Source organism: Corylus avellana, chromosome 8, assembly GCF_965113065.1.
Source record: "Corylus avellana chromosome 8, dhCorAvel1.hap1.2, whole genome shotgun sequence".
Classification (NCBI taxonomy): Eukaryota; Viridiplantae; Streptophyta; class Magnoliopsida; order Fagales; family Betulaceae; genus Corylus; species Corylus avellana.
In genome coordinates, this window is record NC_142497.1 from 19,040,247 (window position 1) to 19,059,293 (window position 19,047).

The 19,047-nt window shown below is 34.9% G+C and overlaps 3 protein-coding genes across 3 annotated transcripts; 1 reads left to right on the top strand and 2 right to left on the bottom strand.

Moving 5' to 3' along the window:
• The first annotated feature begins 1,075 nt into the window (after window positions 1-1,075).
• On the top strand, window positions 1,076-2,294 carry LOC132164112 (aquaporin TIP1-2). The gene is made up of 3 exons (XM_059574536.2): window positions 1,076-1,265; window positions 1,373-1,623; window positions 1,726-2,294. Exons 1-3 carry the CDS (start codon window positions 1,133-1,135, stop codon window positions 2,098-2,100), a joined length of 759 nt encoding a protein of 252 aa, XP_059430519.2. The 5' UTR covers window positions 1,076-1,132; the 3' UTR covers window positions 2,101-2,294.
• A 2,879-nt stretch (window positions 2,295-5,173) lies between these two features.
• LOC132163579 (Protein-tyrosine phosphatase-like, PTPLA) lies at window positions 5,174-8,614 on the bottom strand. Its single transcript, XM_059573920.2, has 9 exons — window positions 8,438-8,614; window positions 8,276-8,361; window positions 7,993-8,040; window positions 7,806-7,894; window positions 7,464-7,517; window positions 6,794-6,861; window positions 6,628-6,677; window positions 6,386-6,483; window positions 5,174-5,582 (listed from the first exon to the last, which is right to left on the bottom strand). Exons 1-9 carry the CDS (start codon window positions 8,494-8,496, stop codon window positions 5,478-5,480), a joined length of 657 nt encoding a protein of 218 aa, XP_059429903.1. The 5' UTR covers window positions 8,497-8,614; the 3' UTR covers window positions 5,174-5,477.
• A 5,145-nt stretch (window positions 8,615-13,759) lies between these two features.
• LOC132164772 (uncharacterized) lies at window positions 13,760-18,726 on the bottom strand. The gene is made up of 9 exons (XM_059575327.2): window positions 18,647-18,726; window positions 18,491-18,576; window positions 18,186-18,233; window positions 17,997-18,082; window positions 17,651-17,704; window positions 16,515-16,582; window positions 16,368-16,414; window positions 15,652-15,740; window positions 13,760-13,998 (listed from the first exon to the last, which is right to left on the bottom strand). Exons 1-9 carry the CDS (start codon window positions 18,703-18,705, stop codon window positions 13,894-13,896), a joined length of 642 nt encoding a protein of 213 aa, XP_059431310.2. The 5' UTR covers window positions 18,706-18,726; the 3' UTR covers window positions 13,760-13,893.
• Window positions 18,727-19,047: the final 321 nt, after the last annotated feature.

Genomic DNA, 19,047 nt, shown 5'->3' on the forward strand with positions numbered 1-19,047 from the left:
AAAAAAAAATTAGCAAAATTTTATTCTGAACTGAGTCGATAGAGAATAATTTCGATATTTAAGTCAGTATGAATCAAAGATAATAATCGTATAAAAAGAAAAATAGTGTTGGAAAAAATAAGACAAAAGCGCTTTTTTATCTAATGTTTACCCCTTTTTGCAACGTATTTTGTCATAACTGTCTGCCACGCGTTACAACTTTATTCTTCATTGAAGTTTTACTTGATGTAAAACTCCCTACACCTCACATCTCTGATCCTACATATTGCTTCATGTCGAGAATCATGGGAAGGGTTGCTGACATGACTTGGAAGAGATTCAATGTGAAGTTGTTAAGAGGTTTTCGAGTTGGTTGGTTGATGGCCGGGATATTGAGTCCATATGCCCAAAATTAGTAAATACTAATATGGTAAAATATGACTCATTTAATTTGAAAATTAAAATTAAAAATTAGAAATAAGTTGAAGCCATATTAATCCCTTTAAAAACGAACAAAAGTTACATTCTTAGTTTGGAAGGTATTGTGAACTTTGTTTTAGGTGGCTGAAATCAAGTGGTTAAAATTAAATTCACTCTATGGGCCCACAGCTCCATATAGCAATATCATAGGACCGAATACACCATATCACCCCCCTGAGCCATGAGATCATCGTCTCTTCATGATCTCCCACTAAACAAAATTAAGGATAATTAAGTGATGATCAATGTTCATGATAATGAAGCCAGCACAACTAACCACGGAGGTCTACATCACAGCCGCATAAACAATCCAATGGTCGGTCAAGCAAAGCCACAGCAAACAATCATTGGTGGACCCACTACCACACCCCATTTTGGTCGGTGATTAGAATTTCACAACTATGCGATCATCCGTACACGTGGCAAGCCCAGAACAAAATGGAGGCCCGGCCTAAAACCTTTGTTTTCAGTGACAGAGGAAAAGAGCCCTTATTTTTCTCGTTGAAAACAAGCTGCTACCGGGTAGAAACCGGCTATATCCGGTTTTCCAAAAGTCCGTTAACCTTGGCCCTTCCTGTATATAAACTACCTCCATGTAAAGCTAGAAAGCAAGAAGAAAGAAGCAAAGAAAAAGCTAGTGCAATTTGGATTTCGGGAATTGAGATTATAGAAAATGCCGATTTCCCAAATTGCCGTTGGAAGTCCAGCCGAGTTTGGCGATTCCGGTGCTCTCAAAGCGGCACTGGCTGAGTTCATCTCGGTGCTCATTTTTGTGTTTGCCGGTGAAGGCTCTGGGGTGGCTTTCAGTAATGCTCTGACTGAAACTAATTTCGTTTTTTTTTTTTTTTTTTTTCGTAGTTATAGTTGAGATTACTGAGAAACTAAACTGATCAAATGATGAATGTTTTGACAGACAAGCTGACGGATAATGGCTCGACAACGCCGGCCGGCCTTGTATCCGCAGCCTTGGCTCATGGATTTGGACTGTTCGTGGCGGTGTCAATCGGTGCAAACATTTCCGGCGGGCACGTGAACCCCGCCGTTACATTCGGCGCCTTCCTCGGTGGGCACATCTCACTCATTAGGGGTCTTCTGTACTGGATCGCCCAGCTTCTTGGATCGGTGGTTGCTTGCTTGCTTCTCAAGTTTTCCACCGGTGGACTGGTAAGGCATTCACCGATTCACGGATATATATATATATATATCTGCACAAATTTCAATATATTTTGTTGAATTTAGATTAATGTTTAAATCAATTTGATGCAGGAAATTTCGGCGTTCACTTTATCTTCTGATGTGAGTGTGTGGAATGCGGTGGTGTTCGAGATAGTGATGACATTTGGGTTGGTATACACGGTGTACGCCACAGCCGTGGACCCAAAGAAGGGTAATATAGGGATAATTGCACCCATTGCAATTGGTTTGATAGTAGGCGCCAACATTTTAGCCGGCGGTGCGTTTGACGGTGCATCCATGAACCCAGCAGTCTCCTTCGGCCCTGCTGTGGTCAGTTGGTCATGGGACAACCACTGGGTCTACTGGGTCGGCCCACTCATTGGTTCCGCCATCGCCGCCATCGTCTACGAGCTCTTCTTCATCAGCCCAAACACCCATGAACCACTCCCTACCACAGATTTCTAAGCAACAAAAGATCTCTTTCTCTTTCTCTGTTCTCGATTATGGAAAAAAAAAGAAAAGGGTTTCCTTTGGTTTCAGCTGTGGGTGTGTTTGGGTGTTGTTTGTACCTTGCTGTTGTTAAATCGTTGATTCTTGTGTAACTGTCTTGTATTCCTGCAATCATTTTGATCAGTAATGTCAATCTGTGCTCAGTTTAAGATTTTTCCTTTTTGTCCTTTTTTAAGGTTTTGATGTAAAGAGTTGGGTGGGTACCCATAATCCACCATGATTTTAAAATGAACACACACACACCAAAAAAAAAAATAAAAAAAGTCGGTTGGTTTTAGTAGTAATAAAATGGCCATTTTAGCAGCATATTCGTTAGGTGCCATTCTGCCCTATAAATTAACCATAATGTAAAAAGATTTTAAATTTCCTGGCCAGCCCAATGGTTTGGCTTCCAGCCACGGCACGAGCACTCTTTAGAGTCAATGCCAGTTGTCCTGTATCTTTTTCAAATATATATATACAAATGAACACACATGCCCGAGAGAATATGGGATCTTCAAAGGAAACAAAGCAATGCTACAATAAATAAGAGCTATCTATGAACGATTGGGATAGAGATTATAATATATCATAGAGATCTATTCACATCATATGAATAGAAAAGGCAGCCTCAGCCCCAAAGAGACCCGTGATCACAAATGAGAATCCAAAGTTTGTTTATTCTACAATAATCCAGCTACGCTAGACTACAACGCTGCTCTGTTTCTAGATCTTTGAAAAGTACTTAGATTGCAATGCTACACACCCAATAGGGCCATTACCAAGCAACAGGCTCCAGCATGGCAGCCTATGACCCTAGGATACATGTTCTTAACATATAAAATTTTCAATATTAACACACAAATTTACTCGTATATCATCGAGTAAACATTTGAATTTTATTTTTTTTAAATAATGGTAATGGGCATCTAATTAAATTAGGTCAAAGTTGAGGTAACTGCATATGCAGTCTGAAAGTAGTGAATCAGGGAAGAAAAACATTACAAGAATACATATGATACATGGTATACAGCATCTGAGGTTTCAAGCTCCAGAGCTACCATTAAGAGGCAACCAACTAGTAACTATATCTGAAAGAGCATCAACCTTCAAATTCTCTTCTTTTTATCGTGTTTTCCGAGTTTTGACCTCCGTTGCTTAAACATATGCAGGTAAAGCTTTAAACCTAGGAAAACGTAGCAGAGAAGAAGAACCTGAAACAGAAAATTCAACTAAATATCAAAAAGGTAAACAACTAACTTACAAAAATGAAGATAGAAAGAGAAGTCAGGGCATTGTAGCATATGGAAAGAAGGAAAACACCGATTTCCCCTTTGAACAACATATCTTATGCAGATAAAGTGAACACCAGACCCATCGTTTAGTGAAAACCACAGGAAAGAATAAAAGGAGAAAATTTTTCTTCGATAAGTAATATTGTATATATAAAAAAAAGCGCAATGCGCCTCTAAGTACACAAAAGTATACGTAGGGAACCCTCAAAAACCCACAAAAAAGACCCTATGCAAACCATAAAACCCAAAAAATCATAAAGAAATTTGATGCCCCATAAAAAACCCACAATAACACTAAGCTCATTATGCAAAACCTACACCACCCTGCCACCGACCATACTAGAGTCACGGCCTCTAGCCTCTAAATTAATGGAGCATTCAAAAATTTTGAATTTCTCTTTTCCTCTTAACCTTTGAAGTAGAACTGTCATTTTTGGGCTTCTTCTCCTCTTCAATGACTGAGAAAAGTTTCAATAGACTTTGCTCATCACCTCCACAAGACAACTCCACAGTAGAAGGGAACTTCACCGCATCGAGCACCACCTTGGAAAAGCCCTCCACCCCCTCCATCGAAGTTTCCGCCACAACCTTGGCCAGCAACTCCTTGTTCGTATGCACCTGCTTAGCTATCTTATCCTATCACTCTCCACTTATACCCCATTTGAGACTTGGAAACAAAAGAACAAATGGGTGCACCACTCTTCATCGTGCGTAAGGCTTGCGAAGCCTCATACCTAGCTCAGCCGCCCTAGAAGAAGAAGGAGTATTCGTGACTGTAGAGCTGGTTGATTCTACAATCGAAGGTCCCAACTTCTGAGAAGATAGAGACGAGGACATTTCCTTCACCACAGGCGGCGAAGGAACAACAGGTCGACACCCAAAAAATTCCCACCGCATCAAACTTTTCACCGGGCAGGATGTCGATTAGTCTTAACAGGAGCATCCTCAACCGTCAGGGTAGCAGAACCCACCGCATCCTCCCTCAATATTGGTTTCGCACTCACCAGACTCGGAATACTAATCGGACACCCCATTGCGTAGGAAAGGCCTTCTCTGATAATATTCAAGGACCCATTGGAGACCACAACCTTCACTGGTTCTGAACATACCGTCTCTGCCACACAGCATGCCAAAATTAGGGAATCCGATCTCAACAGAGAAGACATGGGCGATTCAAACACATACTCCGCGCATGACGCCAACGATCCCAGACACTCGGTAGAACAGATCGGCGTAGACCCATATAATTTCGGGACATCTGCGTCAATTTCCGATTCCAACTCCATAATCGAAGCCAGATCCAAAACCGGATCAAGAACCAGATCCATAACCGAATCCATAACAGGATCCACAACCAGATCTAGAATCAGATCCATAACCGGATCCACAACCAGATCCAGAATCGGATTCAAAACCGGATCCAAGCCCGTGGCCCCCAAACCGTCGACGTTGTGCCAATTACATTTGGGCTTTACTTGCATTTTAAAAGGAGAAAATTAGAGAGAGAACTGCAATAATTTGCCAATCTACCTCACAGGACGACCTGGAATATTATGATATATGTTCTTGGAAAGATCTGGAATCCAAGAGATTAATCGATGTGTTCAAAAAATTAGATGTTCCAAAATGGTTTTAAACTCCCCGACTTTTTCTCCTAAGAAACTTCCATGTCAGAAAAGCATTCTATATCAAAGTGATGTGAGCCTATCCTTAAATTAGGTATGGCATTGGAGAAGGTTTAGGAGGAGCAACTCTAAAGCAAAAGACATTATATGACACGGATTTTGAATTTTACAACAGTTCCTGCCTAACAAATGGCCAAATATTCCTTAAATCAGCCCAAGTATGAGCTAGAACACAGCTTAGCCCAGTAATACATGTATTACATGATAGAGATAAAAAAAAAATTGAAAGGTACATAAACGGTACAATTGAACACAGCTTAGCCCAGTAATACATGTATTACATATGATACATGGCATACAGCATCTGAGGTTTCAAGCTCCAGAGCTACCATTAAGTGGCAACCAACTAGTAACTCTGAAAGAGCGTCGACCTTCAAATTCTCTTCTTTTTATGGTGTTTTCCGAGTTTTGACCTCCGTTGCTTAAACATATGCAGGTAAAGCTTTAAACCTAGGAAAGGGTAGCAGAGAAGAAGAACCTGAAACAGAAAATTCAACTAACTATCAATAAGTTAAACAACTAAGTTACAAAAATGAAGTTAGAAAGAGAAGTCAGGGCATTGTAGCATATGGAAAGAAGGAAAACATCAATTTCCCCTTGCTACAACATATCTTATGCAGATACAGTGAACACCAGGCCCATCGTTTAGTGAAAACCACAGGAAATGGCTAAATATTCCTTAAATCAGCCCAAGTATGAGCTAGAACACAGCTTAGCCCAGTAATACATGTATTACATGATAGAGGAAAAAAAAATTGAAAGGTACATAAACGGTATAATTTCATTTTTTAACTACACTTTAGCTTTAAGTTCCCAACCTAAACCCAATTGCATAAATTCAAACCCTGTGCCTGCTGGAGCAGGTAGGTAGGGCAAACAACCTATCAAATTACCATCTTCTCTTTAAGTCAAAGTGAAGTGATTTTCTTACAAAAAAAAAAACAAAAAGTGATGTGATCCTAATAATTAGGGACATTATCAAGATAACTATAGATAATGGCGCGAGTTAGCAAATGAAATGCAACTACTCATAGTCTCATGTAGAAATGACTCTTATTGCTAACTCCTACCATTATCTATAGTTATCTAGATAATATCCCTAATTATTAGGATCACATCACAAAGGTTATATCCTGGTATAAATAAACGTGTACCAGTTAAGTTAATTTCATACCAAAGCCATAATACAAAAATTCAAAGGAATTGGAAAGAATGGCGAAATTCCTCATCTTTCCAAGAAAGAATTGAGGTTTCCTCACAGAATCTAAAATATCAACAAACCTTGAGAAAATTATAATAGCTGAAGGGAAGGCCATTAAATAAATCTTCATGGAGATGCTTCTTCTTTATAAATTCAAGTGCTTGGTACATGAGCCACACTGCAAGGCAATGACGAAATTATACAGAAGTGACAAGAAATGAGACAAGGGAATGGAAAGTGGATCGTAACAATATTTTATATAGCAAAGTCATTCAGATGACCAATAATAGAAAATCAAGATGATTGGAATCCATCGACTTACTTTCACCAGGGACAAGTCCTGTAGGATACAGCATAATGAATGCAGTGTACCTAGTGAAGTGTAAAGTATGTAATTTTATATAAAAACATCTTCTTCTGTATATATAATGTATCTGTAATGGTGCATGTATGGAAAAAAGAAGAAGACGAAGAAGAAGAAGAAGAACCTGAGATAGGTAATCCACGATGGACAATTTCCTATGCAGTTCAAAGCATAATGCGGATACCTAATTACCTGAATCCAGGATCATCACCATTATCATATTTATTTATACCGTGAAAGTCATGAAGCACAAATAGAAACAAATGTGAGATGCATGCCAAGAAGGTAGGACATGATATTATAATTACTCAATATCAATTATCATGTTGGCATGGATAAAAAATATGTAACCTGTAATGAAATAGGATAAATAAATCAAAAAAAAAAAAAAAAAAAAAAAAAAAAGTGACATGGTGGTATAAAAGAAATAAATGAAGAGAACCCCAATTACCTAACCAACAAGAGAGAGAGAATGAGAACAATTCTCAAAGAATGAGTGAAAGATCATTAGAAGTGGATTTGAACCGTTGACACAAGGATTTTTAGTCCTTACAGTGTGACTCTATTATTGTCACAGTGAGAGAATTGTGAGACTCAGTTCTTTGACTGTGTAAATATTCATTTCACCAAATTGTTCCTGAACCACATTGTTGTCTTCAACATAACTGGTATATAAACCTATCAAACATCCATCCCTATTTGGAAAGCAAAGATCCCAGTCTTCAGTAAACGGAGCCTACAATATACTGATACATATCAAAATTCAAGTGAAAGATGATAAGAAACCAACTTACCTCAGTTAGGCTCCAAGCAACAAAAGTTATGAAAACTGATGGCAACTCTTGGACCTACAAAAAGCTAGAACCAATGAATTGTTTATCACTTTGAGCATCACAAACATACCACATACAATACAGGAATTCAAAATATATATTTGATCTCCCACACTGCACTAACAAATGGCCCTAAGGGACTGTCACATTGTGTGCTTGCCCTTCCCCTCTTCAACCACTCTTTTGTCAGGCAAAAGGTTCACATCGAAGCATGTACGTCATGAACAAGAATCAAATCCGTGGAATCAAACATGAAAATAGTTCAGTACTTAAATTGAATTATGGGAACCCAAAAACAAGAACCTCATCGATTTGACGAACAACCACCAACAGAAAATGAACCCTTCCTCCCCATTGCATCAGGGTATTCACCACTCCACTTGGCACAATACCTCCAATTTCAAAGAATAAGACATCAAAATCACATATATATTACACTCAATCATATTCCCATAAAAAAGAGAAATCTATAAAACCTTTGAAAACCTACCAATGGCCGCATGTACAACTTCCAAGAATGCAACTGTTTGCAGCAAACCTTCACTCCAAAACAACAACAAAACTTAATACACATTTTCAAGCTTGAGTTTACTTCAATACTGAGAAAATGAAGGAAATAACAGTAATTAGAATTAGAAAAACGAATTTATTAGACTTTTGTTTTTCTTGGTTTGAAATAAAATCAACATTAATTAGGTTGGTGAAATTCTCTCATTCTTTCCAATTGTTTCCCCAATTTTATCAGAAACCAAACAGAGGGCTAGAAAACTGACAGATTAGCTCTCCAGCCGAAGCGTAAGCTCCATGAAAAGACTTGGTGATTACAAAGCTGCTCAAAATTCTAGAGAGAGCAAATGCCCTGCCATATGAAAATTACGAATACAATAAACACACGCACAGAGAGCGAGAGAGAGAGAGATTTGGTAGAGAATTACCATCCGAGGGCCTGCAGAGAATTGTAAGCGAACAGATAGTGGATGGACGGCGGAGACATTTGGTTTACAGTTGGCGAATCTGCGCGGGCTTCGGTCACTGTAGATTGGAGTGTCGCCTACTAAATACTCCAAAATTTCCCGGGCAAGCTGTGAGATGGGCCTGAGAAGGCCCACCTCAAGTTGTTCGGATGGAGAGGCCCTCGTGTAGAGAATTTTAAAGAGTACCTAGTAAATTTTCACCTCACCTCTATTCATATTGTAAGTATCCATCGGCCTTTTAATTCACCTTTATTAAAATAAATAAATAAACAAAGAACAGTCACACCGCCACATCAGCCTAATAGAATGAGAGTATGTACGAGGAGTAGCATTTAGCATTTTTCTCTTATCTCATAAGTATTTTGTAATGCTAACGTGGCAGTTCTAAAGAACCGTTTGATGGGTTAAATGCCTTTTCAATATATGTGCTTTGTTTTAGAATAAAATAGTCACCTTGATTTTCAAAAATGTCACAAATGGTACTTATGATAAGCAAATAAACACACTTGATACTTCCATCATGATTCCGTTAGTATTTTTAACCAAGCTCCATGTAACCCTTATACGTGGACTGATACATGTGGTTTCAAGGCGACACATGGCGTGAAACCTGTATTTTTGGGTGCCATGTCAAATTACAAAATATTAAAATAATATGTAACCAAAAAAAAAAAAACCACGTAAAATCGAACATCCCCTTCATAGCGGTTATGTTTGGCAAAGGAGTGGACTTGAGGAAGTGGACCGAAACTGTAGCAGATTTAATTGATGTGAGAAAAAAAAATTAAGAATATTTTGTATGAAAAAGTGAAAAATCTTGTTTTCTAAAAATGTTTTGTATAAAAAAGTGAAAAAAGTAAGAATGTTTTATATAAAAAAATGAAAAATTTTGTTTTGTAGTAATTTTTTTATTTGAATAGTAATAAAAAGTGATTGATATGATATAAGAAGTAAGAATGTTGGGATTGATTTTGAGAAAAATTTTGGGTACAGTCCGATCTACTTCCAGTTTGGTCCTTTGGCAAACGGTGCCAACATTTCTCTTATAATAATATGGTTGAGGTTGTCAAGTCCCAATCAATGCATTCAAGAAAGTCAGTCTTTAGCCGAAATAAAAGACTGCTACCAATCTACACTAATTCTCAAGTGAGTTTGGTGGTAGTTATTTTTGGAAAATGATCATTTCCATTTTAAATGGATCAGGATCCCCAGCAATAGCTGGGGAATTGCCCATAAGCTTTTTTGTAAATATTGGCAATTGAAACTAATCCAATGATCTACAAGTTGCCATGTGTCCACTAATTAAAATATAATATTTTATTATTTAAATTTTAAAAAATAAATATAAAACAAAATAATAAAAAAAATGAAAAAATAATAATAATAAATTTTATTTTTGCCATAGGGGGTGGCCGGTCACCCCACCTGAGACATGGGGGTGGCCCATGGGCTGATTGGGGGTAGCTAAAGCCACCCCCATGGCCCTAGGTGGTGGTTTGGCCATAGGGCCAAAACCCAAAAATATAGAGGTAGCCAAACCACCCCCTAGGGCCATGGGGGTGGCCGAAGCCACCCCCATGTCTTAGGTGGGGTGGCCGACCACCCCCTATGGCAAAAATGGGGTGTCTTTTTTTTATTATTATTATTTCCATTTTTTTTATTATTATGTTTTGTATTTACTTTTTTAAAATTTAAATAATAAAATATTATATTTTAATTAGTGGACACATGGTAGCTTGTAGACCATTGGATTAGTTTCAATGGCCAAGATTTGCAAAAAAGCTGATGGGCAATTCCCCAACTATTGCTGGAGATCCCGATCTATTTCAAATTTCCTCAATTTTTTCAATTTAGTGCATTTTGAAGGGTAGTACATTTAATGTACTACCATCATTAAAGCTTTTGGACTACACTACCCTTCAAAATGTACTAAATAGAGGAAATTGATAAAATTTGAAATGGAGATGATCATTTTCCATTTTTTTTTTAATGAGCAAAATTGAATTTCATTAACTAAATAGAAGAAGATAAGGGTGCAGTATTAGATAAAAAGGGGAAAGTCCGCATACCCCCTCAAACTCCCACCCAATTAACAATGTCTCCCATAAACTTTTAATTGTGACAATTTCCCCCCGAACTACCAAAAATTGTCAATATTCCCCCAATGACGAAACTACCCTTCGTAAAATAAAAACAAAAAAAATACTAAAACTTCTAGAAAAAACCTAAAACTAAAAAATAAAATAAAATATAATAATAAAATAAAATAAAAAATCCAAAGAGTGGCAAATTTAAATTAAAAAAAAATGAAAAAAAAAAATCCTTTGCATAAGAAGAAAAATAAAAAATTTCGATTTTTTTTTGGTTTTATAAATTTTTAAAATAAAATTTCTGTTTTTAAAAAATTAACAATTTTCTTTTAAGAAAATAAGAATTTTCGTTTTCTAAAACAATTTTTTTTTAAAAAAAATGTTTCTTTTAAATAAAAATTTCCGTTTAAAAAAACTCTTTTTTTTTTTTTAAAAAAAAAAAAAAAGAATTTTTGTTTAAAATTTTTTTTAAAAAAAATAAAATTTTCCTTTTTAAAAAAAAAATAGAAGAAATTATTTATTTATTTATTTATTTTTTGAATTTAGTGGTATTTTTGTCTTATTAAAAAATACATATGGACATTTTTTCTTTTTGCTAGGCTTAGGGAGACATTGGCAATGTTTTGATAGTTTGAGGGGAACATTGTCAATTATGTGGTAGTTTGGAAGTATGTGAATTTTACCCAAATAAAAATAATACAAAATTAAAAATAAGCTAAATAAATTATGGAAATGCTCAATAATTTTGTTGTTAGGATAATAAATTGTTGAAAATCCGGTGCCGAGTTACTAGTGATTAAGGGACATCCCCATTTGCTAACCCCTTCCCTTTTACCTTTTTCCTTATTACCCAAAAAGTCAAAACATTAACCAATAACGTTTCTCATAAAATATTTACAAAAAAATTTAAAACTCATTTCACTTTTATGTTAGGAATAAATGCAAAATTGATCCTTGTGATTAGCCTAAATTACAAATCACTCTTTGTGATATAACAAATAATTTATAGGTCCCTATAGTTGGCATAAATTATAAGTCACACCTTGTTGTATAAAAAATAATTTATACGTCCTCAGGATAGGCCAAAATAACAATTTATTTCCTAAAATCAATTTTCATTGAGTAACTTAAAAGAATCTATTACTTTGTTATGTCATACTACTATAATAAATTCACATAATTTCTTCTATTCCCAAAATTTTTCTTTGTTCGTAACCCTCCCTCATTTTCATCATCATCGCCACGATTTGAGAGCATTTTGTGAGAATTTGACGGTCACATTTTGTGAAGCTGTCGACGAAGATGAAGATGAGGAAGGGTTACGCACAGGTTAAATTTTAGGGATATAAGAGATTGAGTTAATTTACTATAGCCATATGATGTGCAGTAAGGGCTAATGTGTAATCTTATCTAGTGTCATAAAATGATATGAAAAATCCTAATTATTATTTTTGAAAGTCATAGATTAATAATAACATATGTCGCATTTTTATTGGATATGATGTAAAAAAGTGACAAATTTTGTTAGCATTTTTATTGGATATGATGTAGCAAAGTGACAAATTTTGTTAAATTACTTAACGAAAATTAATTTTAAAAAATAAATTGTTATTTTTGGCATACCTTGATTCCTCTTCTCTTCTCCGTGACGAGCATCATAATGGTTTACAAATGCAAGCTTTCTCTATTTTATCTAAAATAGTTAATTAAAATTTATATTTTAAATTTTACTTAAACCACTTTTCGAAAACTACATCCAACCACTTATTTAAATTTACTTTCTATTTTATTAAAATAATTTGTTGAAAGTTGAAACTCCATCTCCACCAAAAATACCAAATGAAAAACATATTTTTCATTCGTTTTTAAAACATAACGCTCACCTCCACACACAAAACATTTTTGCTTGTAAGTAAGTTTTCTCATAATAGGACCTGTGTACACCATTATGCCATGTATACTAAGGTTGTGTGGTTCTTGTGACCATGGCAGTGATTGTGGCCACAAACCTACCGGTCTACTAATTAATCTAGGTGCACTCAGCATGGATTACTGCCTTCTCAAATGTCCTTCAGCGGTTGCGCTCAGCGCTTCCATCTTGAGCAACATTACCGCTCCGAGCTAATACATTTTTAAACATCTATGTGGGCCAAAAATTCCCTCCTCCCCACGCGTACTCTTTTCATAATAATTTCCTTCTAATTATTTTACTTGTCATGAATAGCTTAATACTATCAGACTATGCATAGAAGGGTTAGCACATCTTTGTTGCTTTCCTTATTTAAAACTTTCCATAAATGAAAATTCTTACCTTAAATAGAACTCTTGGAAACTTTCCAAGAATAGAATCCCATTAAAATAGGTCATCTTTCATTATTTTTTTTATTTTTATTTTTTGACATGTCCACACAAGAGAAGATGAGGGGGGATTCGAATTAATGACCTCCGCTTTATAAAACGTGATCCACAGATAATTGAGCTACCCATTGGAGATTATTTCACTTAAAATTTCGTGAATATCAAATGTTATAACTTACCAATTTGAGTGACATAAATAACTTTAGGATTCCTTAAATACGGCTACCAAACTCATACCCATACCAAATTGAATTAAAGTTGTTTTGATCCATTTAACTAAGATAAATCAATCATATTGATGAGCCACACAATTCTGAATTCATCTATCAAGGCTAGTCCTAAGAATTACTTTAGCCTAGAATCAAGGTCGTTACACTTTGCCTATGACCAAATGGTCATATTTATAGTGATTCTAGACACATTTGACTGTCCTAGATCATTTGATCCAATGGTCACAAATTGTAACCCCCAAATCCACTTTAATAGGCACCATAAATCTAATATTAAACCCTTTCAACGGCTAAAAAACGTTGCAAAGTGCAACTCATAGGGCCAAAAGCCCATTGCCCTTGCACATGACACACCGCGTCAAGTGCTGACTGCCGAGGGCAACTTTGCCACTGTTAGGTGGCTAGCTCTTTTCTCCATCACTTCAATTTATTGTTAAGTGAGGAGAATTCCTTATAAACTAATTGATATCTTTGTATCTAGTCAATGTGAAACAAACTTTTCTTGCGTGCACTTCAAAATTTTGAGGGAACTTGAAAGAGGGAAATCTTTCAATTAAATGCACATAAAAACTTTTAGATATAACATAGATTTCGTTTTTATTTATATTAAATAAATCTAACCATTAACCAAGAATACATATGAAGCCAATGTACATGGCATACGATATCTAAGGTTTCAAGCTAGAGCAACCATTTAGTGGCAACCAACTAGTAACTATATCTGAAAGAGCATCAACCTTCAAATTTTCTCCTTTTTATGGAGTTTTCCGAGTTTTGACCTCCGTTGCTTCAGCATATGCTGGTAAAGCTTTAAATTTGGGTAAGGGCAACAGAGAAGATGAAGCTGAAACAGAAAATTCAACTAAATATCAAAAAAAAAAAAGAGTCTAAGTAGGAGCAAGAAGGCAACAAGTAATAGATGTATTACATGCGAAAAGAACAATAATATGTATTACTTCACAAAGGCCCTTTGAATTTTCACACGTTTGAGAAAACCATTCAGAGTTCAAAAACTCTCAATTTCATTATTCAAACTTTTAATTTGATACAGTTTACCCCCTCCGTTAAGGTTTGGCGTTAAAATTGATGAAATAGCCTTTATACATTTGAAACTTGGGTAACTTTACTAAAGACCTCTGAACTTCTACCCGATTTGACAATCCCTCCTCCAAACTTCAAAATCTCTCAATTTAAACCCATGAACTTTCAATTGCTGTCAATGTGGACCACTCCGTCAATTTTAACCGTTAGAAAGACCAAAATATTCCTGATTTTCATTTTTTTTAAATAAAAAAACATTTTGAAATTAAGGGTAGAGTTAGAATTTTATATAAAAGTCAGGGGTATAAATATCATGTAACATTTAAAATTTGACAGATGAGTTTACATTGAGAACAATTGAAAGTTCACGAGATTAAATTGAGAGATTTTGAAGTTTTTTGGGAGGGAGGAGGGGGGGGGGGGGGGGAGGTTTGTCAAATCGAGTGGAAATTCATAAGTCTTTAGTGAAGTTACCCTAAAATTTTATAAAATTTTGAATTTACCATTAATTTCACTATTTTTTTTAATAAAAAATAAAAATAAAAATAAAAAAAGACAAAAAAATTGAGAGTATCTTGGTATTTTTCATAGACTCAATTAGGGGTTAACACCAAAAGTTGATGGAGGAAGGTAGATTGAATCAAATTAAAAGTTCGATGGGTAAAATTAAGAGTTTTTGAACTTTGAGGGGGTCATCTCAAAATGGGTGAAAGTTGATGGGACTTTTGTGAACTTAACCCAAAAGAAAATTTGAAAGTTACATAAACAATACAATTTGATTTTTATTTTTTTTTAAAAGAGAAAACTTCACATAGGACTCCTGAACTACCAAACGTTTTAAGAAGATCCTCCCAAATTTCAAAAACTCTTACTTTCACCCCTCGAACTTTTAATTTGATGCAATCTACCCCATCTGTCAAATTTTTACATTAATTCCTAACGGAAATGACTAAAAATGTCAAACTACCCTTGAATTTTTATTTTTCAAAAAAAAAAAAGAGAAAAAAAATCTTATGATCCAACCAACCTACGGCCGTGGGCCAGCAAACCCACTACCGTGGGTCAGCAGATGCATGGCTGTGGGTAAGCAAACCCACGGGGTTTTTTGACCCAGGGCTGGGTCGGGGCCAGACCCAACTGTGCTGACCCACAGCGGGTCTCTCGCCGAGACCCACCGTGGTCACCCATGACCCATCGTGGGCCTTCTTCTTTTTTAAAAAATTTTTAATTTGAAATTAAGGGTAAACTTAGAATTTTATAAAAATTTCAAGAGTATAAATGTCATTTCATCACTTTTAATATCCAGTAAGTGATAGATGAGGGTACATTGCTAATCTTTTGATTAAGACTTCTTTGTAAAATTTTCCATTTCTTTTAACTACACTTTAGCTTTAAGTTCCTCATCTTTCCAAGAAAGAATTGAGGTTTCCTCACAGAATCTAAAATATCAACAAACCTTATGATAACTATAATAGCTGAAGGGAAGGCCACTAAAAAGAAGATCCTTCTTCTTTATAAATGGAAGTGCTTGGTATGCGAGCCACACTGCATGGCAATATTGGCCAAATTATACAGAAGAAACAAGTGATAAGAAATAAGAGAACAGGGAATGGAGAGTGGATCATAATAATATTTTTGGAAATTTTACTTAATTCCTTTGACCTTTCATCATTTTTGTAATTACCTCATCTTAAAGTTTAAAAACTCTTGATTTATTGCATGAAACTTCCAATTTTTTGTAATATCACTGTTAAATTTTTCCATTAAATCTTAATAGATGGGTGTCAAAATTATCAAAACACCCCTTTTTTTTTTTGAAAAAATAAATAAATAAATAAAAACTGCAAAAACTCAAGCGTTACTCAAGATTTAACGAAATTTTCAAAATTACTCATGCTTGAATCTTTAAATTTTTTTACTAAAAAAAAAAAAAAAGAAGGATTTTAAAAATTTTAACAAAATTTAACGAAAAAATCTAATGGAGACGTGACATTATAAAAAATTAAAAGTTTCATTCACTACATTAAAAGTTTTTGTATTTTGAAAAAAATATTACAAAAATAATGAAAGTTCAGGAGAATTAAACGAAATTTCTTGTAATATTTTTATACAGCAAAGCCATTGAGATGACCCTGAATAGAAAATCAAGATGATTGGAATCCGTAGACTTACTTTCACCAGTGATTCCAATAGGATACAGCACAGTGAATGCAGAGTACCTGGTGAAGCATAAAGTGAGTAATTTTATATAAAAGCATCGAATATTGCTTATATATATATATATATATATATAATGGTGCATGCATATAATTTCGGAACCTGAGATAGGTCATCCAAGATGGACATTTTCCTATGCAGTTCAACGCATAATGTGGATACCTAATTATCTGCATCCAGGATCATCACCATTATTATATTTATTGATAATACCATGAAAGTCATGAAGCAGAAACAAAAACAAACGTGAGAGTATGTGAAGAAAGTCGGACATGATATTATAATTATTCGAGTAAACTTCACAAGATCTTCCTTAACTTGCATGCGTTTTTAAATTATCTTTCAAAATTCAAAAACTCTGAAGAACAGACTTTAGAATTGATGTCTCCAGTTGGTGACTTTGTTGTATCCTGAAAATGAATTATTTATTGTTAAAGTAATAATTAAGTGATTATATTTACCTCTTTCATATAAGCTTAATCTTTTGAGACAATTGATGATTTAACATAGTATCAGAGCCAAAGGTTTTGAGTTCGAACCTTGACTCAGTCAATTTACCCATGTTTAAATTAAATATTTCACGTGTTGGACATCACCTATTAAAAATGGAGTTTGAGCTCATATGTGAGGGACTTCCTATAAGCTTATGATTTTGGGCAGGGCCGGCTCAATATATTTGGAGGCATTAGGTGAAGTTTTGAAGTTGGACCTTATTTTTTTTAATATTTATTTTAATAATATTATTATATTTTTATAATATTATTATCACTTTCATTCTCATTGTTGTTTCATAACTTTTAAGTTTAACTTTTAACTAGTTGCCCAAAAAAATTGATGTGGCATATTTATTTTTTTGGGTTAATTGGCTTTATTTTACAATGAGCTTATTATATTGGGGCTTTATTTTAGAGGCCTTAAATTTTTATGGGAAAAAATTTTAGGCCTTATGTTAAAAATAAAAAATAAAAAATTAGGCCTTAAGTTAAAATAAAATTAAAAAATTATTTAGGCTTTATTAAAAAAAAATTTTGGGCCTTATTAAAAATTTTTTTGGACCTTACTAACTGGGGACCCTTGGCGACCGCTTCAGTGGCCTAGCCATTGAGCCGGCCCTACTTTTAGGACAATTGGTGATTTAACATTTATAATCCGAAAGCAAACTCTTTCGAGTGAAGACAATTACCACTTTAAAGATAGTGCTCATTTCTGCTCAATTTTCCTCAACAAAAACGTCTTACCTCAGCTAGGCTCCAAGCAACAAGAGTCGTGAAAATTGTTGGCAACTCTTGGACCTACAAAAAGCCATAACCAATGAATTGTTTCTCTTTGAGCATCACAAGCATACCATATAAAATATATGAATTCAAAATCTATTTTTGATCTCCTACACTGCAATAACAAGTGGCTTTAAGCGGCTATCACATTAACACATTATTTGATAATCAACTGTCGAAAAAAAAAAATTCAAAATTTTAGAAGAAGTAACAAAGAAAAATAGTCAAATATATCCGGGGAATCAAACATGAAAATAGTTTAATTAGTACTTAAATTGAATTATGAGAACCCAAAAACAATTTAGAGAACCTCATCGATTTGATGAACCGCTAAAAGAAAAATAATCCTTCCTTCCCATTGGATAAAGGTAGTCCACACTCCACTTGGCACAATACCTTTCAAATAATCAGACATCAAAATCACACATATATTAATTATTACACTCAATCATATAATTCCCATAAAAATGAAAAGTCTATGAACCCCTAGGAAACCTACCAATGGCCGCATGTACAACTTCCAAGAATTGAAATGCTTCCAGCAACCCTTCACTCCAAAAAGATAACAAAAAAGAAAAAAGAAAAACGAAAAAAAACTTAATATACATTTTCAAGCTTGGGTTTACTTCAATACCGATAAAATGAAGGGCATAACAGCAATTAGAAATAGAAAAAAAAAAAACGACTTTGACAGACTTTTGTGTTTTTCTTGGTTTGAAATAAAATCAACATTAATTAGGTTGGTGAAATTCTCTCATTCTTTCCAATTTTATCAGAAACCAAACAGAGGGCTAGAAAACTGACAGATTAGCTCTCCGGCCGAAGCGTAAGCTCCATGAATAGACTTGGTGAATACAAAGCTGCTCAAAATTCTTGAGAGAGCAAATGCCCTGTCATATGAAAATTACGAATACAATAAACACACGCGGAGAGAGAGAGAGAGATTTGTTAGAGAATTACCATCCGAGGGCCTGCAGAGAATTGTAAGCGAAGAGATAGCGTTTGGAGAGTGGAGACATTTGGTTTTCAGTTGGCGAATCTGCGCGGGGATTTTTTAGCTGTAGATTGCAGTATCTCACCATCTCCTATTAAATAGTAAATACTCCGCTTAAATCGGGCAAGCTGTGAGATGGCCCTGAGGATGGGGTCCTCAGGGCCACCCTAGAGCAAGTGCCCTGCCCTGCTAGTAAGATTTAGGAAGTACGGAAATCTAGGAATTCCAAAACCAACTTATTTTATTAAAAATCTTTTTACAATAATTTTCGATAAATCCAAGAAAATTATTTCTCTTTTGAAATCTACCACCCTTTCCAATGTTACACCGCGTATTCCTTTCATTTTATTAAGATGATGTGTCAGTG